Source organism: Vulpes vulpes, chromosome 13 (genome assembly GCF_048418805.1).
Source record: "Vulpes vulpes isolate BD-2025 chromosome 13, VulVul3, whole genome shotgun sequence".
In the NCBI taxonomy this organism is placed as follows: domain Eukaryota; kingdom Metazoa; phylum Chordata; class Mammalia; order Carnivora; family Canidae; genus Vulpes; species Vulpes vulpes.
Window position 1 is genome coordinate 125,874,754 of NC_132792.1, and position 25,987 is coordinate 125,900,740.

A 25,987-nucleotide genomic window follows, 5' to 3' on the forward strand; every position below is an offset into this window, starting at 1 on the left:
TCTAGGATTTTGATGGAATCTTGTCTCACATTTAGATCTCTCATCCATTTTGAGTTTATCTTTGTGTATGGTGAAAGAGAGTGGTCCAGTTTCATTCTTCTGCATGTGGATGTCCAATTTTCCCAACACCATTTATTGAAGAGACTGTCTTTCTTCCAATGGATAGTCTTTCCTCCTTTATCGAATATTAGATGACCATACATTTCAGGGTCCACTTCTGGGTTCTCTATTCTGTTCCATTGATCTATGTGTCTGTTTTTGTGCCAGTACCATACTGTCTTCATGACCACAGCTTTGTAGTACAACCTGAAATCTGGCATTGTGATGCCCCCAGCTATGGTTTTCTTTTTTAAAATTCCCCTGGCTATTCGGGGTCTTTTCTGATTCCACACAAATCTTAAAATAATTTGTTCTAACTCTCTGAAGAAAGTCCATGGTATTTTGATAGGGATTGCATTAAACGTGTAAATTGCCCTGGGTAACATTGACATTTTTACAATATTAATTCTGCCAATCCATGAGCATGGAATATTTTTCCATCTCTTTGTGTCTTCCTCAATTTCTTTCAGAAGTGTTCTATAGTTTTTAGGGTATAGATCTTTTACCTCTTTGGTTAGGTTTATTCCTAGGTATCTTATGCTTTTGGGTGCAATTGTAAATGGGATTGACTCCTTAATTTCTCTTTCTTCAGTCTCATTGTTAGTGTATAGAAATGCCATTGATTTCTGGGCATTGATTTTGTATCCTGCCACGCTACCAAACTGCTGTATGAGTTCTAGCAATCTTGGGGTGGAGGCTTTTGGGTTTTCTATGTAGAGTATCATGTCATCGGCGAAGAGGGAGAGTTTGACTTCTTCTTTGCCAATTTGAATGCCTTTAATGTCTTTTTGTTGTCTGATTGCTGAGGCGAGGACTTCCAGAACTATGTTGAACAGCAGTGGTGAGAGTGGACATCCCTGTCTTGTTCCTGATCTTAGGGGAAAGGCTCCCAGTGCTTCCCCATTGAGAATGATATTTGCTGTGGGCTTTTCGTAAATGGCTTTTAAGATGTTGAGGAAAGTTCCCTCTATCCCAACACTCTGAAGGGTTTTGATCAGGAATGGATGCTGTATTTTGTCAAATGCTTTCTCTGCATCTAATGAGAGGATCATATGGTTCTTGGTTTTTCTCTTGCTGATATGATGAATCACATTGATGGTTTTACGAGTGTTGAACCAGCCTTGTGTCCCGGGGATAAATCCTACTTGGTCATGGTGAATAATTTTCTTAATGTGTTGTTGGATCCTATTGGCTAGTATCTTGTTGAGAATTTTTGCATCCATGTTCATCAGGGATACTGGTCTGTAATTCTCCTTTTTGGTGGGATCTTTGTCTGGTTTCGGAATTAAGGTGATGCTGGCCTCACAGAATGAATTTGGAAGTACTCCATCTCTTTCTGTCTTTCCAAACAACTTTAGTAGAATAGGTATGATTTCTTCTTTAAACGTTTGATAGAATTCCCCTGGGAAGCCATCTGGCCCTGGACTCTTGTGTCTTGGGAGGTTTTTGATGACTGCTTCAATTTCCTCCCTGGTTATTGGCCTGTTCAGGTTTTCTATTTCTTCCTGCTCCAGTTTTGGTAGTTTGTGGCTTTCCAGGAATGCATCCATTTCTTCTAGATTTCCTAATTTATTGGCGTAGAGCTGTTCATAATATGTTTTTAAAATCGTTTGTATTTCCTTGGTGTTGGTAGTGATCTCTCCTTTCTCATTCATGATTTTATTAATTTGAGTCTTCTCTCTCTTCTTTTTAATAAGGTTGGCTAATGGTTTATCTATCTTATTAATTCTTTCAAAGAACCAACTCCTGGTTCTGTTGATCTGTTCCACCGTTTTTTGGTCTCGATTTCATTTAGTTCTGCTCGAATTTTAATTAACTGTCTTCTTCTGCTGGGGGTGGGGTCCATTTGTTGCTTTTTCTCTAGTTCCTTTATGTGTAAGGTGAGCTTCTGAATTTGAGTTCTTTCCAGTTTTTGAATGGATGCTTGTATTGCGATGTATTTCCCCCTCAGGACTGCTTTTGCTGCATCCCAAAGATTTTGAACGGTCGTATCTTCATTCTCATTAGTTTCCATGAATCTTTTTAATTCTTCCTTAATTTCCTGGTTGACCTTTTCATCTTTTAGCAGGATGGTCCTTAACCTCTACGTGTTTGTGGTCCTTCCAAACTTCTTGTTGTGATTAAGTTCTAATTTCAAGGCATTATGGTCTGAGAATACACAGGGGACTATCCCGATCTTCTGGTATCGGTTCAGACCAGATTTGTGACCCAGTATGTGGTCTATTCTGGAGGAAGTTCCATGTGCACTTGAGAAGAATGTGTATTCAGTTGAGTTTGGATGTAAAGTTCTGTAGATATCTGTGAAATCCATCTGGTCCAGTGTATCATTTAAAGCTCTTGTTTCTTTGGAGATGTTGTGCTTAGAAGACCTATCTAGTATAGAAAGAGCTAGATTGAAGTCACCAAGTATAAGTGTATTATTATCAAAGTATTTCTTCAGTTTGGTTATTAATTGGTTTAAATATTTGGCAGCTCCCACATTCGGGGCACATATATTGAGGATTGTTAAGTCCTCTTGTTGGATAGATCCTTTGAGTATGAGATAGTGTCCCTCTTCATCTCTCACTATAGTCTTCGGGGTAAATTTTAATTTATCTGATATGAGGATGGCTACCCTTGCTTTCTTTTGAGGACCATTTGAATGGTAAATGGTTCTCCAACCTTTTATTATCAGGTTGTAGGTGTCCTTCTGTCTAAAATGAGTCTCTTGTAGACAGCAAATAGATGGGTCCTGCTTTTTTATCCAGTCTGAAACCCTGCGCCTTTTGATGGGGTCATTAAGCCCGTTTATGTTCAGAGTTACTATTGACAGATATGAGTTTAGTGTCATCATATCTATTCAGTCCTTGTTTTTGTGGATTGTTCCACTGAACTTCTTCTTAAAGGGGAATTTTAGGAGTCCCCCTTAAAATTTCTTGCAGAGCTGGTTTGGAGGTTACATATTCTTTCAGTTCCTGCCTGTCTTGGAAGCTCTTTATCTCTCCTTCCATTTTGAATGAGAGCCTTGCTGGATAAAGTATTCTTGGTTGCATGTTCTTCTCATTTAGGACCCTGAATATATCCTGCCAGCCCTTTCTGGCCTGCCAGGTCTTTGTGGAGAGGTCTGCTGTTACCCTAATATTCCTCCCCATAAATGTCAGTGACTTTTTTCTCTTGCTGCTTTAAGGATCTTCTCCTTATCTTTGGAATTTGCAAGCTTCACTATTAATGTCGAGGTGTTGAACGGTTTTTGTTGATTTTAGGGGGGGATCTCTCTATTTCCTGGATCTGAATGCCTGTTTCCCTTCCCAGATTAGGAAAGTTTTCAGCTAGGATTTGTTCAAATACATATTCTGGCCCTCTGTCCCTTTCGGCGCCCTCGGGAACCCCAATTAAACGTAGGTTTTTCTTCCTCAGGCTGTCATTTATTTCCGTTAATCTATCCTCATGGTCTTTTAATTGCCTCTTTTTTCCTCAGTTTCCCTCTTTGCCATCAACTTGTCTTCTATGTCACTCACTCGTTCTTCCACCTCGTTAAGCCTCGTCGTTAGGACTTCTAGCTTGGATTGCATCTCATTTAATTGATTTTTAATTTCTGCCTGATTGGATCTAAATTCTGCAGTCATGAAGTCTCTTGAGTCCTTTATGGTTTTTTTCTAGAGCCACCAGTAGCTGTATAATAGTGCTTCTGAATTGGCTTTCTGACATTGAATTGTAATCCAGATTTTGTAACTCTGTGGGAGAGAGAGCTGTTTCTGATTCTTTTTTTTGAGGTGAGGTTTTCCTTCTAGTCATTTTGCTCAGTGCAGAGTGGCCAAAAACAAGTTGTATTGGGAAAAGGAGAAAAAGAGAGAGAAGGAAAGAAAAGAGAATAAGAAAAAAGAGAAAGAAGAAAAAAAAGGGGAAAAAGAGAAGAAAAAGAGAAAGAAAAAGAATGAAAGGAGAAAAAAAAGGGGGTGGGGTGGGGGAAGCAATCAGAAATCAAGGAGAAAGAAAGAAAAAAAAGCACAAAACAAAACAAAAACAAAAACAAAAACAAAAACAAAAAACCACGGGGGAGTCTCTTCCGATTCTGTATACTTTAAGTCCCTTGATTTCCCCTGGAACTGGTCCGTCTAGTTGGTCTTCTGGGGGAGGGGCCTGCTGTGCTGATTTTCAGGTGTTAGCACTTGGGGGAGCTGCTCTGCCCCTGCCTGGTGCAGGGCTCAGTGGGGGCTGTTTACCCCGTGAGGCCCCGGGAGGAAGCCACAGTGGCGGGGGCAGCTCTGGGACCCTGGAGTCAGCTCCCGCAGTAGCTCCGGGGCTCTCCGTCTGCAGGGCCTGGGGGCTCCGGGGCGGGGCCGCTGATCTGCTCAGTTCCAGGCAGGAGCGTCCTCGCTGTCCTGGGCCCTCCCGGCCTCTGCCTGTCCCGGGCGGAGGCCGGATCCTGGGCTGTGTCCCGGCGCCCTGTGCTCCGGGGCCTGCGCTGTCGGATTCGCGCTCCCGCCCCGCAGCCCCCTTCGCGGAGACGCCGCGGAGCTGCTCCCGGAGCCGCGCCGCCCCCTCCGCGCAGAGCTTCTTCCTCTGCCCGAGCCGCCGCCGAGCTGCTCTCGGAGCCGTGCAGCCCCCTCCGCGGAGCCGCAGCCCGAGCCCCTCGGAGCTGTTCCCGGAGCTGCGCCGCCCCCTCCGCGCGGAGCTTCTTCCTCTGCCCGAGCCGCCGCCGCTGAGCTGCTCCCGGAGCCCCGCAGCCCCCTCCGTGGAGCCGCCGCCCGAGCCCCTCCGAGCTGCTCCGGGTCCCGCCGAGCGCTGCAGCCCTTAGGGAGCTCGGCGCACTCTCCGGGGCGCAGTTCCTCTGTTACTGTCCCAGGGAGCCCGAGGGCATCCCCGCCTTTCTGGGGATCCTGCTCCAATTCCCCGGGAGGCCTTTCCACCCGGGAAGGTTGGTGCAGCTCCTGCTCCTCCGGGACGGGGCTCTCCTGTCCTGGGGACACTCGCCCCGGCCTCAGCCCGGCTCCTCGCGGGCCCCTCCCCCTTGGAGGCCTTCTGTTTATTTCTTTTTCCCCGTCTTCCTACCTTGATAGAAGCGCGAACTCTTCTCACTGTAGCATTCCAGCTGGTCTCTCTTTAAATCTCAGGCCGAATTCGTAGATTTTCAGGATGATTTGAAGATTTTCTAGGTAATTTGTTGGGGACACGTGATTTGGAGACCCTACTCTGCCGCCACCTTGCCCCTCCCCCCGAATAAATACCTTCTTAAAACATTACCAGAAAAAATGTCATTGCTATCTTCAACATGAATCCCCTGGACTGCCTTTCTGGACGCCAGGGATTCCAAATCACCAGCTGGAAAATGTAACTTCTCTGACTCCACAACTTTAATGATCTTGACTATCAGAATTTAATACATTCACATCTACTCCAACATAAAACAAAAAATTCTCTGTTTTACAATGCCCCTCCTAATACATTTTCTCACCACCAGATGCTTGGTCTATCTCTCCTATTCTTTAATGGTTCCCACTTTCCTTGGCCAGTAAATCTCATGAAAAAGTACTTTAAAATTGCTATGTCACTTTTTCTATTCACACTAACTTTTCCATCTACTCTAATATGGTTGCTGTACTCTTCTACTAACAATATTTTTGTTAACATAACCAGTGCTGTCTATTGTCACTAAGTCCAGTGGATACTCACAGTCACTTAATCATTCAGTAGCATCTGGTTGATCATCTCCTCTTTCCTGAAGCATGCACGACAGCACACTCTTCTGGTTTCCATTTATTTCCCAGGTTACTTGTCTTAATGTCTTTTGCCAACCTCTACCTTACCTTTAAAAAGGTTGATGTTCTAGGGGTACCTGGGTGCACAGTCAGTTAGGCATCCCATTCTTGGTTTCAGCTCTGTTTGTGATCTCAGGATTGTGAGACTGAGCCCTGGGTTGGGCTCCTCGCTTGGTATGGGGTCTGTTTCAGATTCTCCCTGTCTCCCTCTGCCTCTGCCCCTCCTGCTCGTGCTTTCTCTCTGTCCCTCTCAAATAAATAAATCTTTAAAAAAAACTTTAAAAAAATGTTGATGTTCTTTACATGTTGAAGCCCTTTTTGCTTCTTACTGTGTTTTTCCTCTAGGTGATCTATCTCATTTACTCTCAAGGTTTCAAATATACTCTATAGGCCAATGGAGATTTTTATCTCCAGCCCAGACCTGTCTCTTAAGAGGAGTCCCTATGTCATGTCCACCTGTTTATTTGACATTTCCATTTGTACAAGGCATTGGCACATTAAATTTAACAGGGCCAAAATGAACACTTGGTCATCCCAAACTCAAGCCATCTCGACCACAAACCTGATTCTTTGTATATCCTCTAGTTCTCTAAGTGGCACTCTTTTTCAAGTCAGAAATATGGGTATTATCCTTGGCATACCCTCTATCCAACACAGCCAAACAATTATTAAGTCCCACTGATTTTGCCTCCTACGTATTTCTCCCATCTATTTACAACTATCATTATTATCATCACTTCAAGTCCAAGCCATCATCATCACCTGACTAACTACTCCAGGAGCTCCCTAACTGCAGCTTGTGCAAACACTGTGGCTCTGCTCTAATACATGATCTACTCTGGAACTGGAATGCTATTTTTAAAAAATATTAATTTATTTATTTTAGAGAGAGAGAGAGAGAGCATAAGCAGGAGGGGCAGAGGGAGAGTGAGAGAATCTCTAGCAGACTCTGTGCTGAGTGAGAGCCTGATGTGGGTCTCGATCTCACAACCCTAAGATCATGACCTGAGCCAAAACCAAGAGTCAGATGCCCAACCAACTGTGCCACACAGGTAGCCCTGGAATGCTATTTTTAAATTGCAAATTTGATCACATTCTTAAAAAAATTTTTTTTAAATTATTTCTTCTCTTAAGAAAAAGGATAAAGTAAAAGGTCTATAATAAAAACCTAAACGCCCTGTCTTTAGGTCTGGTTCTCCTTACCTCTCCAACCTCATCATGTATCATTCTTTCCCTTATTCTTGATGTTAAACACACAAGTTTCTCTTCTTCCTCAAAAGTCCTAAACTCATAATCTTCAATTTCACAGTCAAAATTCTTTTCTCTAGAATGGAAGCTGGTCAACTTCTTTAGGAGAGGGCCAGATAGTAAGTATTTTAGGACTCACAGGCCACCAGGTCACAGACTCTGACTCAAACACTCAGCTCAGGCACTGCAGCACAAAAGGAACCACAGACAGTAGTACATGGACAGATGAGCCATGCACTGTGGGCTTTGGGCTGGGGCAGTCTGCCAGCATCTGCCCTAAAAAGCCAGCCACCTCTATCCCCATGCTTACAGATTCATTTCAAGCATCACTTTTCTCACTGAAACTTACTGAGCAGGGAAGTCACTTTATTAAATTCGCTTTTACCACAAAGTATATTTGTCTTTCACAGAACTAATTATTACTACAATTACTTAGATATTTATGAAATTATTTAATCTCTATCTTCCCTATAAGGCTGTAAATTCCATGACACTTGGGATTACATTTACTTTGCTCTTTTATCTCCAGCGTGTGGTGGAGAACATGACACATGAGAGTGATCAATAAATACCTGCAGAATGAATGAATGAATGAATTTGGTGCCTAACCTTCAGTTGGCAAATGTAGCTTTCCAAGCTTCCATTATATATCTGGAAATGGAGGACAGTTACAGCTACTTTCCAGTAAGATAACATGGGTGAGTGCGTTTTGTGGACTCTAATACAAATTTAAGAAAAATAAATATTACAAAGAAGCTTTGGTTGCCTAGTATGGCAAATTACAGCCCAAGGGCCAGGCCAAATCCTCTGGCTCGTTTTGTTGGCCCTCTAGCTATGAATGGTTTGGCTTTCCTAAAGGTTATAAAATACAAAAACAAAACAAAAAGGACTTTCTGACAGAAATCACATATGGCCCATAAAACCTAAAATATTTTAGTCTGGCCTAAAACAGTATTTCTGAGTTTAAGTAAATCTTTTAATGAGTAAATAAATGAATGATTAATACCTCCCAAATGCACCCATATTTTAATATTTTAGTGACTGAAAAGCAGTGCCATTCTCTGACTGCCTTTCTTCTCAATAGAGCAAGTGATCAAAATTATAAAATATTTACCCCCTCCCCAAGGACTCTATGTTGACTTTAAATTTTAAAATAGGGACGCCTGGGTGACTCAGTGGTTGGGCATCTGCCTTTGGCTCAGGTAGTGATCCTGGAGTTCCGGGATCAAGTCCCATGTCGGGCTCCCTGCATGGAACCTGCTTCTCCCTCTGCCTGTGTCTCTGCCTCTCTCTCTCTCTCTGTCTCTCATGAATAAATAAATAAAATCCTTAAAATAAAAAAATAGAAACAAAATAAAAGGAGTCTATATGCATTTTCATTTTCCTCTCAATTTTATCAAGTGCTTCTGAAACAGAGGTGTGGAATGTCTGGTGAATGGGATAGGAATGGGGGGCTGCGGACCAAGAAAACTACTGCAAACCCGCTGTGGAGCTGTACATGTGATCGCCACGTGGAGTCGAAATCTACCGCAATCAATTCATTGCAGGGTGTAAATACTGACTTTTTGCCCCTCGGGAATCCACCATTGTACAGAAATTTTATATGACACATTTATAGAAATCAAGAAGAGGCTGTGTTTATTACAAAAGAACTGCACTAAACAGGAAAGGAATTTGGAGTTGAATGATCAAGATCCACGTGTGAACTCTACCACCTCCTCAATCTGTCCCTTGGGGCAAATCCATTAGTCTCTCTGAGCTTATGTTTCTTCATCCAGAAAAAGGGTGCAAATATCATTGGTGCCATTTGGAAGGTGGCTGTTAGGAGCCAGGTACTTGACATACATTTGATCTTGATCTCAAACTGCAAAGTGGTCACTATTAGCCCCAGTACACAGATGAAGACACTTGCTGAGGGAGGTCAAGTAGCTTGCTCCAAGGCACACCACTAGGAAGAATCAGAGGGTTTGGAGTCAATCCTGACTCGAGCAATACCGTTGGTTAGTTGGGCATCCAACTCTTGGTTTCAGCTCAGGTCATGATCTCAGGGTGGAGGGATCCAGCCCCATGTCAGGCTCCTTGCTCAGCAGAGAGTCTGCTTGGGGATTTTCTCTCCATCCCCCCACTCAAGTGTGCACACTCGCTCTCTTAAGTAAATGAATAAATCTTAAAAAAAAAAAGAGAGAGATAACTGACCTTCTTACTTATTTTATCTTACAAAAAACACATGAAACTATGAAATCCCTTCATATTACATTACCGACTTTACACCTTAAAGTCAGATGGTTCTCCTACAATGCCCTCTGTTAAATCTATGTCTAGAGAATAATAAAGAGGAGATATGCTCTCCCCTTTGTATTATAAGAACAATCTAAATTGAGAAAGCATAAATATTTAAGAGCATTAGATTTTGAACATGTCTCTTGAGTGCCATGGTGGCCATGAATTCTATTTATTCCACATCAATTTCCATTCTGATTTTGAACGCAACACCTTTAAGATACGGCATGTCAGTTGATTACTTAAGCCATATTACCTTTGCTTCATTATCTCATGTAGTCTTCCATGTTGGACACACTGTTCCTCCAATTCATCATTTCTTCTCTGTAACTTTTCCAGTTTGTCGTATGTATACTTTTTCTCTTGACTGAGCTGAGCTATTTCAGATCTAGAGAGGTAAAAACACAGAAATGACGGATGTTAAAGTATTTATTACAGAGCATGTTTTTACTGCATAACCTTGGCATTCTCTTAAGTCTCATGGTTAAAAATGATGGTGTAAATATTTTATGTAAAACAGAATATTTCAGAAATTGCAAAATATCTAGTGGAGGAATATATGCATTGCAGGCATTCAAGTGGGAGACAGAGAAAGGAAATGATTTACTCTAAAAGAGATGGCTTCTTCCAGGAACAACACAAAAATGATAATGATTCATATTCATACCCAATATTTATTGAGTGCCTATTATAGGCCAGCCACCATGCTGCTACAGAAGCAACCCCAGGCCTAATCTCTAGGATGGAGCATTGCTTCCTTTAATTAACATAGCTAATGTAATGGCACATGATTAAAATCATATAGTTCCAAAAAGCATAATAATGAAAAATGACATTCCCCTACCCCACCACCTCCCCTGGCCCCATCTCCAGCTTGTCAATTACTAGTATTTCAATGTGTAGTTAAAGCAATAGCCACATTTATATCATGTGATTATCTCAATATTGGTCTTTGCTGGCTAAGTACTTGATTATGATCACATATGCACTGGTATACATTTATTGTCCCCAGATGAGTGGGATTTAGTGTAGATTGACAGAATGTGAAGCCACCCTTTTCAGTGGGAGATTCCTAATACCAGTGTGTACAATTCTTTCCTCTGTGGCTCTTTTGCTTCTCAAGAGCAGAATCCTCCAGCTCCCTGCTTGTTCTGTCTGACCCTTGCCAGCAGTGGTCTAGGAGCTGGTCGGAAATAGAGAGGTAGGGATCTCACCTTTCAGTATGCAGATGTCAATATTAATTTCTCTATGCTGCCTTCAGTGCCTCTATTTTAAGCAGAGCCTGCTGGTTTGTTTAATGTCTTCAGAGAGGAAGCCCCCAATTTGCTGGGTGGAGGAGGATAGTCATGGCTGGGTAGGGTGGGGAGTAGAACTGTTGATTTTGGTTTCAGTCCTATGCTCCACTTCTGCCTTCCGAATTTTTCTGGTATCCCGAGAGCAGATCAGTTTCTTTCATTTGCAAGTGGCTCCTCTGGAGACACATAAGATTTGCCTTCCTCCATTTTGCCACATCAGGTTCTATTTATCCAATCTTCTTTCTGCCTTCACACATCTCATTTGGGATCACAGAGGGCTCCTTAGGTGATGATTCACGTCTCTCAGGAAATATGCTACCTCTTCAGTATCTTGGAGGATTATCTCAAGTCTCAAAATTTAAAGATCAGAAAGATACCTATCTGAGAAAAACCATATCCCTGTCCTTGTTTTTGGTTCAACATGGTCCCTGTGGCCACCACCCCCCCCCCTTCCCCACTGCCTCACAGGTACTGAAAGTTTAAAGCTCTTGCTTACAGTTAACTACTGGTTGTTTCTTAAAGTTTAAGTAAGACATTTGAAGCAGAATGATGTCTCCCCAATGAAAGGATTCTTCCATTAGGTGAGAGAGCCTTTTCTTCTTGGTCAAGAAGAGATGTGGATTTGCTTGGAATTCATCCCAAGGACCAAGTGGCCTCATTGTATGAAGCAATTTCCCACTTTCCAGTCACCTCATTCCTCATTTTGTTTCATTTTGGTTCCAGGTTCATCTCAAAGGAAGCTTGCTCTGATCAATACTTTGCAGTTCTCAATATGTCAGCACATTTTTTAAAACTACCCCCAGCTTTTATGCATGTATTAGCTTATAATTTATTCCTCTGAACTGTGGCTTGATGCCTCATCTTTCTTACTAGATTATACATGAGATCAGGGATTATCTCTTTTTCAAGCTCAGATCAAGCACTTAATCTACGTTTGCTTCTCTTAATAAGAATTTACCTATATTTGAAATAGTCCAAATCAGTTAATAATGATTTATGCTTCTCCTTTCAAAATCACATACAATATCTGGTAATTTAAGGGAGTTATAAGAAATTGTTAAGTTAGTGTTCTTCCAAGATTAGTATCTCCTGCCACAACATGTACTATGTACTAAAATAAACTCCAAAAAGACAACAGATATCCTTAACCTGGATTAGGAAAACATGCAGAGGAATATTTATCTGTTCTCAGTTATTTCCCCAGGGGAAAAAAAAAAAAGTCACTTTTTAAAAGAACAATCACAAACGAAACATAGATTTTACAATATAAAAATAAAAAACCTTTACATACAAAAAAATCATAATGTTCACAGTAGCAATTCTTTCTAGAAGCAGCCTTGCTCTGCAACCCAATATATGGAAACTGAATCTAGAAATGTGTCAACAGAAGATTGGTTACATTACTTATACAAAGGAATATCAAGAGGCTATACTGACAGTGAGAGCTATCTGTTGGCAGCACTATTTATTAACTAAGAAATATGATTTATTGGCCTAAAAATATGATATACTGGTAAGAAAGGAAAATACTGAAAAATCAGCATCTATAAAAGTGATACCATTTTATAATTAAAAATACCTTTTCCCCCCTCCCTTAAAATATTTTGATGTGTATATTACATTTTAATATTGATTCTTTCTAGTGTCAGAATTAGGAATTTTTAAAAATTTATTTTCCTTTTCCATGTTTTTTGAGTTTTTACAATGGACATAGATTTAAGACAAAAAATAAAGTCACTTTAGCTGAATTCTACTGTGGCCATCATGTCATAATACATATAAACCTCACCATCAGGCTCTACATCTTAAACCTAGATGGTGATGTATGTCAATTATTTCTCAATAAACCTGAACAAAAAAAAACTGAAAGTCATTTTGATTTTGAAAACAATTCATGAAAACCAAAAGGAACTGGGAATAAAAATTTCAAATTAAAACAAGAACTGGGAACACATAAAAAATGAGACAAACGAGTATTAGAAGCCTCATTTAATAAAGTGCTATTCCACTCTCCAGCAAAATTCCAATTAAAAACAAATATGAGGAATATGAAAAATATTCACAGAGGTCAATAAACATTTATAAAATACTCAATTTCTACTATTATTTTTAAAATGCATAACAAAGCCAGATTCCAGTTGAATATTTAGTGCATGCCTACTCTCTGCCAGATAGCTGAATGCATCCTTTTTATTAATGATCACAATTAATTCTTCAAGGTACGTGCTTATTTCCTTTTCTCTTTGAGATAAGTAGGAGGTCACCTAAATGGTGATTAGCCCGGCCCAGATACAAACACTGGCCTGTCCAACTCTAAAGGGGTTGTCCCACCCACTGTACAATACTGCCTCTCACTTTTTCTTTTTTAAACCTCACCTGTTTGTGTTACATATTGATACGGGTACATGTATACTGAGAATTTAATGTAGCACCTGATCAAAGTCATCCACCTCAACAGCCTTAAAAAGGGTCCAAATTATTGCAACAAAAAAAGAGACAAGTTCAGGGTCTTTGGACCAGCAATCCCCTGTTAGGCATCTTGCCTAAGGGAATCAGCAAAAAAAAAATTCAGAGTTATGGACAAAATTATTATTGTATTCTTCATAACAGTTAAAAACTGGAAACATCTTAAATGTCTAATGAAGTATCATGCATATGAATGATTCAATTAAAATAGTTTCCAGAGTAGTGATGTAGACAAATGTTCACCAGATGACAGTAAGTGAAAAGCAGGATACAAACTGTATATACAGAACTCACTCACCAGGTGAATATACATTCACACACAAACTCACTGAAAGGAGATACTTCACAGCTGAACAATATACTTCACTGGATGGTAATGTCAAAGGAAAATTTTTTCTTAATTTTTCTTTGTAGTTATAGCCAAATGTCCTATATTGAGGATTTCTTGCATGACCATAAAAAGATAAATGTTATTTTGTAAAGTGCACATTACTATCAGGTATTTTACTGCTATATTTTTTTCTGCTTTGCATATTTTGGGGTTTCTCCCCTCCCTTTGTTTATAATGGTAATTTGCCTTACAATTTGCAATGTTTGATAAAAATTTGGCAAATACATATGGACATCATCATTTGTCTGTCTAGGGCCCATGATATATTGAAAGAACTAGTAGTTTGCAAACTTCAGAGAGTAAACTTCCAGCACAAGTTTCTGTGTTGATTCAAGATTACACTTGTGGCATGATTATCCCAATGTCATATAAAAGAATAATTGACTCTAATCCATTTTTATAGAAAATTTAGGTTAATTCCTGGCTTCACAGAAGCATGAACTTTTCCCTGCATTTTTATATATCAGTTATATTGTATAGTGGCACTTGCATGAAGTATTATATTTTACTACTACAATTACGATTACAATGATAATTGCTTTTTAAGGGAAAACCTGACCCCTTAATTTTTTATTCCTTTAGATTCTCACTTAACTTTTGGTGACAATTAGCAGAAGCCAGTATGAGTCTCTCCTTGCAGAACATAATTTGTGCAGCATCCCAACCTAACATCATCTAAATATGCGGGGGGAAAAAATAGTTCAACCGGGTGTGTGTTCTTTACTTCAATTAAACTCACACAGTTGGATACTGAGTGTTGCCAAAACAGTAATATAATTTATACATTATAGTCCACACAGTAAAACTACACTAAAAGTCATTTAACAATATTTATAACACCATAAAATACAGTGTTAAAATATATGAACTGCAATATGTACCAAAATTATAAAATTTGTTTCTCATCATCAGTGATTAAAACCAGGATCATTGCTCTAGCCTCAATACCCACAACCCTGGTGACAGATTAGAATTCAAATCTTAATGATCAATTTACAATTAACAAGATAGAAGTGAAACAAATTAAACCAACCATTATATATAACGAGACCCAATGGACTCCCATTGTTCCTCTTAATTACAAAACGCAAATCACAAATACACAATGGGCAGTGTTAGACATCAATCCATAAGCCTAGCAACCCAGAAAGTGACAATGACGGGAGAGAAAGAAGAGAAGCAAAACCATCATGTAGACCGGGGTTCTGTGCTCGCTGCTAGCCTGTCTCTCCAACATGCAAGTGCCCAGGGGCTGCAACGGAGAGCAGGCTGGATCTTCACCCTGCAGCTGGCAGAGGCTCATGCCTCCCAGCGCCCAACACTTCTCAGCTCTTCCCAGGCCACGGTCTGAGCACTACAAACTGCACTGTGAACATTTTACTGCTGATTCATCCAAGCGCCTGCAGAGAGGGAACACTTCCCTCACTCTGATAAACAGAAATCACAGTTGCCCCAAAAATATTTTAAAAGCTCCACTTAACCACCCTCAAAAACAACCCTATAGCTGTAATAAGCTCCCAGGGTTCTGGAGAATAAAGACGAAAGGGTAGCTAAAGTTTATGGGAGCATCAACTAAAATTAGTCAGAGTGTCTGCCTGGTGCCAATTAAAAACAAAATGGAACTAATTCTCTTCGTCTCATGGTCAGAAACAAGCTATATAAAATGCACAGAATCGGCAGTTCATTTTTAGTCTGAAAATGGGATGTGCCATTCACAAACCCGAGAGTTAAAGACACCACCCAAGCGGTGTGGAATGCGCGGTGCACAAAGTAGCGTGCTAATCACTGCGGAGGGCTTCCAGACAATGGGAGGACAAGGCGCTGCCACAAGACGACCTACGTTACTTGGGGAAAAAACATGTAAATGGACACACACGGAGGACCCATTTCTAAACACTTCCACAGAGCAGCCTAACATGAGGCTGGGGTAACGAGTTAGAGCCTACGGAATGGTGAGCCCAGACTGTCAGCTTTCCTAGGGACTGCATGGGCTCTGGTTAAAGGGCTGGATCTGTGAGTAAAAAAAAATAAAGCTTATTATAAATGGTGTGACTCCATTTGGTTAATATGGGATTATAAATAACATGGAACGCTTAGAGAAATGTCACGTTTAAGAAAAAGAGAGTCAAAAAATTGGTTTCAATTGTTGATCAATACAGAATAAATATACCTACTTTAAAAAAATATTACTGTAGTACTCTGAGGAAAAGCGGGATCAAAATTACCATGTGATTTAATTATTTTGGAGACTGAAGTTCCACAATGACAACACTTTAGAAAGCTCCAAAAACTCCAAGATTTTACTTACCTCAAAATGCAGGAAAAATCATTTATCCAAAGTTTAGTATAGGGTATACAGAGCTCCTGGAGAGTATCTATAGGGCTTCCTAAGTTTATAATCTTTATTTAAAAAGAAATACTCTGATCCCTTCAAGTTATATAGGTGAATTCAAAGCAAAAGGTAATGTCAAAATCAAATGATAAATGTTGTATGCATTTTGAAAATGTCATAGTTTTCATGGAGGGAGCCAGAAAGAAAAGAGACTCAGTGGACAAGAAATTAAGAGTAAAAAACAATCTTTATCATATGTACCACTTTCTTGTGAGACACACAAAATGAATATTTAAAAAACTTTGGGGGCTCTTAAAAGTTTTAACAAATATAAGTAATGGTTTCTTGAATGTTTACGATTGCCAGGCCTTAGTTTTGGATAAACATGTAAAATTATAGTAGATGCCTATTTGAATTCTTCAGATTTACAAAACCAGCCATCAGAGCAGGACTTGAAACACAATCAGATCCACATTTTCCTGATCCTACTTAGCCTTTTTTTTTTTTAATTTTTTATTATTTATTTATGATAGTCATACAGAGAGAGAGAGAGAGGCAGAGACACAGGCAGAGGGAGAAGCAGGCTCCATGCACCGGGAGCCCGACATGGGATTCGATCCCGGGACATGGGATTCGATCCCGGGTCTTCAGGATCGCGCCCTGGGCCAAAGGCAGGCGCCAAACCTCTGCGCCACCCAGGGATCCCCCTACTTAGCCTTTAAAAAAGGTTTTCCTTGTGGTACAGAGTTTATGTCTGTCAGAATAGCACTCAGACCCTCCCTGGCAAAGACAGTAATGGCTAGATCAAAGTCAAATCCAAACTGCTCTAGTCAAGACCTTAAAACAGTGCTATCAAGCACCATGCTAGGTGATTTACATACACATGTATGTATATGTGTGGATCCATGTATCTCTCTATATTTCTAATTCCCACAACAATCTTGCAACGTAGTTTTAGAAATGTTTTGGGGCACCTGGGTGGCTCAGTCACTTAAGCATCTGACTCTTGGTTTCAGCTCAGGTCATGATCTCAGGGTCAAGCTCCACACTGAGTGTGGAACCTATTTGAGATTCTCTCTCTCTTCTCCCTCTGCCCCTCCTGACCCCCTTCATGTTCTCAATCCATTAATCAATCAATAATTTAAAAATATATATATATTGTAGATGGAGAAGCTGAAGTTTAGAGATATTAGGCAATGTACCCAAGGTCACGCAGCCAAGTGAGAGTCAAACCTAGTTCTTCCTGAATTCTGAAATGGCTTTTACTGCACCTTGCCTGTCATCAACAAAGGAATAGGTTGGGACCAGAATCAGGCAAGATATGAGGGTGTAAAACCATACCTGTTTCATTCATTTAGTCAGTAAATATGTACTGAGTGCCATGTGTGTGTCACACATAGAGGAACACACTCAATCAACACAGTAGTGGTCAGACACTGGAGGGATCCAAAGCAAGAGGAGGTAGAGAGGGCCTGAGGTTCAGTCTGTACAGGGTAAATGAATAGATTTAGATCAGCAAAAAGAGGGCCCGGGGCACAGGGCACAGGTTGACCCAGGCTCACAGGCTCCCCTCCCATGACAAGCATGCCTACTTCTCCAGGGGAATTTAAATAAGAATTTTTCTTTCCCAAACTTTTTCATCATCACTACTTTGGCCTCGATTTTCTTTGGTAGTAGATATAAAATATTATACTTATTACAAGAAAGATTATAGGCCTTGGAACTAGAAATATCTATGATAGACTCTAGCTCTCCCACTTTCCAGCTATTTAAATACTCTGAGTATTGGCTCCCTCACATGTAAAAGAAGATAATAATTCCTGTCTCAAGTTGTAAGAATTAAATAACATATACCAAGCATAGTACACGTCCTTCTCTTTATATGCTGTGATCTCCAGAATTACATCTCCTTAGAGAGCAAGGTAATTAATAATTGATCACAAAGCAATCTTAAGATAGCACAATCCTTTAAGTCCCAGACCAATATAACTTTTTCTTAAATTATATGATAGTTTTTTTTGTTTATTTCTAACAAATCCTTTACTTTGGAGTTTATGTGAGGCAAATTAAATATTTCTAATTAGCAATAGCTACTATTGATATAAGGGTCTCTTCCATGAAAAAATCATTTGGGTTTCCCTGTCAAACTTCCTGAAAATATCTGGGATTTTGGCACCCTGAGCTTGTTCTCTACCCAAACAAGATATTTAATTAGTAATTTCTGGGGATCTCTGGGTGGCTCAGCGGTTTAGCACCTGCCTTCAGCCCAGGGTGTGATCCTGGAGTCCCGGGATCAAGTCCCACGTTGGGCTCCCTGCATGGAGCCTGCTTCTGTCTCTGCCTGTCTCTGTCTCTCTCTCTCTCTCTCTCTCTCTGTTTCTCTCATGAATAGATAAATAAAATCTTTAAAAAATAATAATTAGTAATTGCTAAGGAGGTGCACACGTCAGAGCATATTCCAGTGCTTTTTAGGAGGCTCTGTCTTCCTATGAGCAGAACGAACTGGATTCATAAGCATTCTGGTTTCCTACATGATTCAGGGATGGGGATTCCATCAGCTAAGCCACCTCATTGATGCAGGACCCCAAGATAGGGCTCAGGTTGATCAGATTTGCTCTGATTCTCTTGGAAATTCTTTCTGAATGAGATACCTAAGTCAGAAGTTTGTTTGTTGAACTCTATCACTTGCTCTGTGCAGATCTTAGTGAGCTTCAGAAAAAAATTGAAGACATCTACAGGTTATTTTTCCATTAGGTTGTATTTTAATGGGACATCTGATGTCTAGTTAGCTACATGAATGATGCCTTTTATAGTTCAGTTCAAAGTGATTCTATCCAATATCATTCATTTACAAGAGGAAAGCACAGTTTAAGCATAAGCAGGTCAAGTAAATTTGCCTAAGATTACACACTCTCAGAGCTGAGATGAGAATTCAGGCTTCTTGTCATTTAGAGTATAAAATCATCCATCCATGGGAAGTAATATGATTAGAAAATGTGCAGAAAATAATTTATGAAGATCCCAATCAATGTATCTCATAAAAGAACAGTGTATCTACAAAATGAATGATAGCTGTTACTGTAAAACAAGTCAATTTTAGGAGAACAAAAGGATGGTTTGGGTTTATTTATTTTCAAGTATCACCTACTTTCATTTTTATAGATATACATTTCATCTATTATCATTTGACCTAGAAACAGCTTCTGGGTGTTCGTGGAGCACTGTGATAACAGATTAAAATGTTAACTGTACCAACGTAAGACTTTAAAACTGCTTGATTGATTTATCTGAATCCTTTATTAAAATACTTGCCATCTTGAACTTTGTGTTCTGAAGTTTTATAATTATCAATTCTGAACATTAAAAAAGTCAAATAATAGTACATACACATAATCATGAAAAAACACCTAGGTGTCTGTATGGATAATTAAGAAACTGTCATACAGAGAAAATATTTTCACAGGAAATATGTCAACACATATCTAATTTTGACATTAGCTTCAAATAGTGGAAATACTGTTTTTTAAGAAAAAAAATGACAGTATTCACACAAACAGTGCTCTGAAAGTATTGTGTAACATTACCTACCTGCTTTTTTGAGAGATTTGCTCCAGTTTCTTGGCTAATGCACAGCACTCTTCCTTTAACTTTGTCAAAAATGTATTCTGGGAGGTCAGCAATGAATACTGTTCATTTTCTAGAAATAACAATAAACCCCCCCACCAATATAAGATATTTATGGTTGTAATTCTGCAGGGCTTCCATATGTAGATTGGTAAAAGTGCTAAGACTGCTACCCATTTCTGGTAAGCCACTTGGTCAATTTCAAGGTCCTAAGTCAAAGGACCACTCACCCGGAAAGACACTGAATCTTGGGAGGCATTAATTTGTCTAATAATTACACACCAAAAACATTTTTGATCACTCTAGCTTGGGGTAATGTTTTAAGGTGTTGATAAACTGTCAGATATCTCAATTGAAGCCATAGATGCCTGTATCTTTGTAATATGCAAGATATTATATTTTTATTTTAACAATTTTACTATAAACTGTCAAAAATGATCACAATTAGATAATTCACAACTAAAATAATGGAGGAACTCTCTTCTATACTGTAATTCATACTTTATGTTTCATATTCACCCACGTATCTCACTGTTCCAACCCCTTGCATATACTTCTTTAATTATGAAGGTAAAATACATGATTTTCCTTCAAATTTGGATTTCATTGTCAACAGTATGAGTTTCACTGAAGATGTGGTCAAAGGAACTGAAGAGAGTGTGATATATTTGTACAAAAAAAAGGAAGTGTCCTTAAGGAGCTCTTAACAGTTAAATATTCTCACGGAGTATTTAGAATCAGAGATTCTGCTCAACACTCCTTGATTACTAGAATCTTGCGAGCAGGAGGGGTAAACACTAATTTTTCCTAGGATTTCCTCCTCTTATTCTTACTGGACAAACAACTACTGATTCTGGAAAAACGCTAGAGGGAATCATGTGAGTCAATATGACATTTGCCTTTTAGAAGCAAATAAATGATTTAATGAATTTTATCCTACAATTTTTCACCTATAGGATAACAATAATTTTTTTTTACCATGTCATCAAAAAGGTGCACAGGAGATCATGTGAAAATTATCTTTAAGTGTAAGGTTTAACAAATCCGTTTATTTCTTTCTGATTTTAGCTATTTATTGGCAAAAAGCATATAATCTACAAAGCAAAATAAATCAAGGCACTAAAAATTAAGCAACACTTTTCTGGAAGAGACAGGATCAATTAAACTTTTGTTTTAATAGTACAATCAGCTTGGAGTATGTGGTGTGGAATTATAATGACTGACATGGTCTTGTTTTGACTAACACTGTCTGTGAACACACAACTCAAAAGTGAAAGGAACCACAGAATGCTCCGACTGAACACATCAAACTGCCTGCTTTGAACAAAAGTGCATTTTACTTTCAAATTAAAGGTAAAGAGTTACTGGCCAACTCAGTCTGCAAAATAGCACCGATGTGATGAAAGATGGCAATTTTTAGCCAAGCTGCCAGCTGTGGTCAATGCCTTGTATTAGTGAATTTTCACAGCAGTTTGAGAACTTGAAGAATGCAAAGGATTAAACATCACTCTAGATTGGGCTGGGGGAGGTGGGGAAATCATACAAATGCTAAAAATGTTCGAAGCTGCAAAGATTAAATAAAGGAACATATCAATTTGGAGCCACTGAATTACATCCAGCTGCGACAGTGAATTAAGAACCGATTAATGGCTAAAGCTTTTCTCCAGTTTGGATGCTGAAGCAAACTCATTAGGCTTTTAGAGTAGCTATAATGTGTGTACTGTGGGAACTGTTCAATGCTATTCAGGAGACTCTAACTGTAAGCTCAGAGCATTTCCCGCAGAGCTTCTGATGCTATTTTTTTATATAACATGTGTGCCTGAAAACCCAGCCAAAAACAAGCCCTTTGTTTTTCTACTTTGTTGTGGTCTCTCTCAGCTTTACGTTTCTTGAACACAGGTAAATAAACTCATAATCCAGATGGTGCAACAGATGTGAGAGCAGCACTCTGAAATCAACAGACAGTGGGCAATACTTTCCATTTTCTCTTTTAAACGCTAACTAATATGTAATTCGGAATCTCCGGTGTAGTTAGCATCTGCTCCCTTCGGCCAGCCAAAGGTTACAGGTGTTCCTGATGTCATTTCACAGTAAGGCGTGGGCCTGGCTTGTGAGCCAGTGCCCAGGCTCTAATCTTTCCCTACCACCTACCAGTTTTGTCATGCTGGGTCTCCATTTGCTGTATCTTCTGTGTCAGCTCCTGCTCTCTTTGCTGGGCCTGAAGGGCTTGAGCCTTTGCTTCGTTGCTAAAGCTCTGCTGAATGCTATCTTTTTCCAGTCTACAAAGCAGAGAGGAGACAGACAGAAATGTAATCTACAGATGCATCAAGGCCCACCATTTCCCCTACAGACCACAGAGAGCTGATACATTGTAAATTGTGAAGCAGAAGAAGACAACAATCATTGCCAGACTCTCCCGCAATCCCTCCCCGCCCCCTGTGGGGGAAGAGCCAAAGGTCCTTTCATACCGTATTCAATACATGCCATACATTGAAAGGGACTAAAGTATACAACTTTAAAAATCAAAACATCATGACCTCTGAATATTTTGTAACTTTAAAACACATACCCCCTTTTTGGTTAAGACTGTCAACGTTCTGTGCCACCAATTGTTGTTTTAGCTTTTGAATGGTCAGATTTCCTACGGATCTTGTGGTTCTACAAAAGGCATGATTCAATACACCAAAACTTAAATTCTTGAAACTAAGCTTTGTAGACCACTCTGCTTTTCCTCTCCAACTTAAAATGGAATCTCAGATAGAATGTAGGAGATCCTATCTAGAAGCAAATAAATGCTTCTGCCACGTGCATGTTTTCAGTATACATCTTCACACATTAGGCCACATAATGGGAATATAAATATGAATATGAAAACGAATAACTTCCCCCAGCATTTCATAATAAGACCCCTTTTGGGTCACTTGAGAGAATTTGCAAGATAAGAATATGCCACAGTCCAAGACAATATCCCACCCCTGGGTGATGGGATATTGACTCCTTGAGATGGGTCATCCCACCAGGTCAATATCCTATCACAGTGGTTCCTAAAGAAAGAAACTGCCTAAACAATTAGAAGCTGAAGAATGTACAGGATCACATTGCTGGCAGCAGTATAGATACTGACACCACACACACACACACACATTAGGTTTGTTCCTCATACTCTAAATATGGGTAAGTGAAATGAGGGTTTCCTTTAATTAACTGACTTAGTTATTTCTAACTCCTTATCTCCTTGTGGGCATTTCTCATCCGTGCTGTTTTAGTTTACTAATTGAGATATTTACTGCCTTGCCTTTGCCAAACTAAAAATAAACAATTCCATAAAGCTATCACTAGTAGTCTACATACCGCTGTGGAGCTTCGATTCATTGGCTTCTAATTATAAAGCAACATAAGGAAAGTCTGTATTGAAATTGGTCAATGCATGCAGTAATGTTGTGGTGTAAAATTTCAGAAGGAAACTATACCCATACCTCACTCAAATGGAATCATCAGGAGTCCACGTTAAACGTGAAATAAGGTCCCTTCTGGTGCTTCTAATAACAACACCCCCCTGGACTTGCTCCAAGGTCTTCCCTCACACTAAGTTCCAAACTGGTATATTGCAACAAATAGATACACTAGGCCACTTTTTGCCTCCCCAGTCACTTCATGCATCTTCTGCCTGTGGATCACTGATTATGTCTCTGTTTTCCTGGGATGTCTCCCCCACCATCCAGTTCCACCCCCACCCCTGCCCTTCTACTCAATGTACCCTGGTCCTTTGAAGTCTGCTCAAAATTCTCCCCTCTCCTTCCATTCTCTCCTAAATCAAGTATTCTTTCCTCAGCGACCTTAATATATGTTGTAAATGGATACATCCTACTAAGATAGCATTTATCACACTTGAATTATTGCTTCTTGTCATCTTTCTGTCTCTAAATCCTGAGCCCGCCTTAGGATTGGCACATAAGAAGTCAGCAGTGAATGCTTAATGAATAGATGGTTCTTATACCCTTACCATGGGGGACGGGAGGGTGCAGTCTTTAGTGAGGCTGGAGAATCTGCTCAAGCTGGTAATGAGGGGGCAAAAACTTCTCATACACGTTAAAAAGAAGAGTGCCTGGATGATAGTGGCTCTGGTGCCTCTGTCAGCTGGAGATCATGCTCCCGAAGGAATGAGCCTAAAAAAGAACACTGTGAACTCTTCCACTGAGTAACCACATTTAGGTCAGACCCCTGGTTATAGGCAGGGAGATGTGGGGCTCTGAGATCACTAAAAACCGGGTAGCCATACAATGCACCAATACAAATGGATACAAAACCAATATGCATTTGAGAGTGAAAAGGAGAGCTATTGATAATCATACCAGGACAATAGTGATAACTGGGGCTACCCTTGGTAAACTGTGGCTATGGTTCTTCTACATAAGGGTCTCAACATCAATTTTTAGCATGAGAAGCTGCCTAATAACTGATATTCTAAATTTATAATAGAAAAAATAACTATTGTTATTGTACCTCTCCTTATAAAATAAGACAATTTAAAAGAATGCTCGACCAAAGTGCCTGGGTGGCTCAGTCAGTTAAGCATCTGCCTTCGGCTCAGGTCATGATCCCAGGGTCCTGGGATCGAGCACCAGGTCAGGCTCTCTGTTCAGCAGGGAGATTGCTTCTCCCTCTGCCCCTCCCTGCCTCTCATATGTGCACTCTCTTTGCTCTCGCAAATAAATAAATGAAATTAAAAAAAAAAAAAAAGCTCTACCAACAAATGTTGAGTTATACACCATGTCTTGTCTTGTTTCTTGAATCCTTCTCCAATTTTTACTGTATTTAAGAAACTACATATTATTTTATAATTTTAATTGAGGTATAATTGACATAATAGTTTCAGGTGTACAACATAATGATTCAATATCTGTGGTACGAAATGATCACAAGTCCAGTTCACATTTTTTTTAATGGATAAAAACATGGCATACCCGTACTTTCCTATTTCCTCCCTTCAGCCCCCATTACTCCCGTGTTGCGTTCTCCTCCTGTAGGTTCTTTCTGACTTAGTAGGCTTTTTTTTTTTTTAAAGATTTTATTTATTTATTCATAGAGATGCAGAGAGAGAGAGAGGCAGAGACACAGGCAGAGGGAGAAGCAGGCTCCATGCAGAGAGCCTGACGGGGGACTCGATCCAGGGTCTCCAGGATCACGCCCTGGGCTGCAGCCGGTGCTAAACCACTGGGCCACCGGGGCTGCCCCGACTTAGTAGGCTTTTTATAAAACCTTACAATGTTAGAACTGAAAGGGAATCTCAGATCTGTTTAATCACATCCTTTCACATTACAGCTGAAAAAAGAAATCTGCTCAAGGTTACATTGTAAGTGATGTGAAGGCAGAGGTGGTATTTGAAATATTCTGATCTAGGGAAACCTATTTTATGACACTCCAGAGGTAATGTAATCATGGATGAAAGAATTAATAAAAACCACTTATGTATCCAAGGGAGGGATTAGGGAAGAATTCAAATCAATTCATTTAATATTTATCATAACTGTATTATGTGAAAGACACTCTGCTAGGCACGGAGTCAAATAATGACAAATATGGCATAGTCCTTGCTCCTGACAGGGAATTAAAAATGGCTAAAATAGGAAGTAGAAGGTGGAATACATGATAAGAAAGCTATAAGGGGTAAACTACCAAAGCTAAGAAAAATGAGAGGTCAGTCCCAGTGGAGTGTGAGAGCGCCCTGAAGGGTAGCTGAGCTGGTCTTCCCCAACTGGGTTTCTTTCCGTTCTCACTCAGAACACTGATGATTTCACTTAATCAGATTTGTAGCTAGCCATATTTTATAAACTGGAATAAAAGCAATGTCAGTAAAGAAGAATTTCTTGGTTGTGATTAAAATGAGGCTGAAAGATGTATTTATAATAGCTAAAAACTAGAAACAATCTAAATGTCTATTAACTGCCAAGTGGATAAACGAATTGTGTTATAGCCTTACAGGGATACTAGGAATAGTAGGAATAAAAAGGAACAAGGTACTGTAAGTATAACTCACAAGTGAGCCTCAAAAGCAGTATGCTTAGTTAAAGAAGCCAGGCACCAAAAACATATTGTATGATTTCATTTACATGATGTTCTAGAAAAGTAAACACTAGAGTGACACATGAGTGCCACCAGGAACTGAGGACAGGGGATGAGTGTGAGGCAACAAATAGGCATGAGGAAAATTTGGAGTTGACAGAAATATTCTGTATTAGGATTATGATGGTTCCACCTCTGTATACATTTGCCTAAATATATTTCATTGCACACCTAAAGTTGGTGATTTTTATATTTAAATTTACCTCCATAGAGCTAATTTAAAAAGGAGCAAATGGACTACAATAGGAACATCTTTCTTCTTCCCCAAATTATTCACAATCATCAGTGGCCACAAATGCATGCGTGGCCATGTCAATGTTTTCTTGATGACAAGAGTTAAAGTCAAAAGTACTGGATAGACTTAAAACACAGACTATGTACACACAGAGGT

General features: G+C 39.7%; 1 protein-coding gene across 9 annotated transcripts in view; it reads right to left on the minus strand.

Annotated features, from left to right (window-relative positions):
* Nucleotides 1–25,987, minus strand: part of SDCCAG8 (SHH signaling and ciliogenesis regulator SDCCAG8) — a 241,697-nt gene that overhangs the window by 70,450 nt on the left and 145,260 nt on the right. For 6 of the 9 annotated variants that reach the window (XM_026003400.2, XM_072732861.1, XM_072732859.1 and 3 more), the window contains 3 exons: nucleotides 21,625–21,752; nucleotides 19,438–19,546; nucleotides 9,622–9,753 (listed from right to left, as the gene is read on the minus strand). In XM_026003400.2, coding sequence (XP_025859185.1) covers nucleotides 9,622–9,753; nucleotides 19,438–19,546; nucleotides 21,625–21,752 — 369 coding nt within the window. The remainder of the gene's footprint in view (nucleotides 1–9,621; nucleotides 9,754–19,437; nucleotides 19,547–21,624; nucleotides 21,753–25,987) is intronic. The other 3 variants (XM_026003402.2, XM_072732863.1, XR_011996324.1) reach the window with 2 other exon arrangements.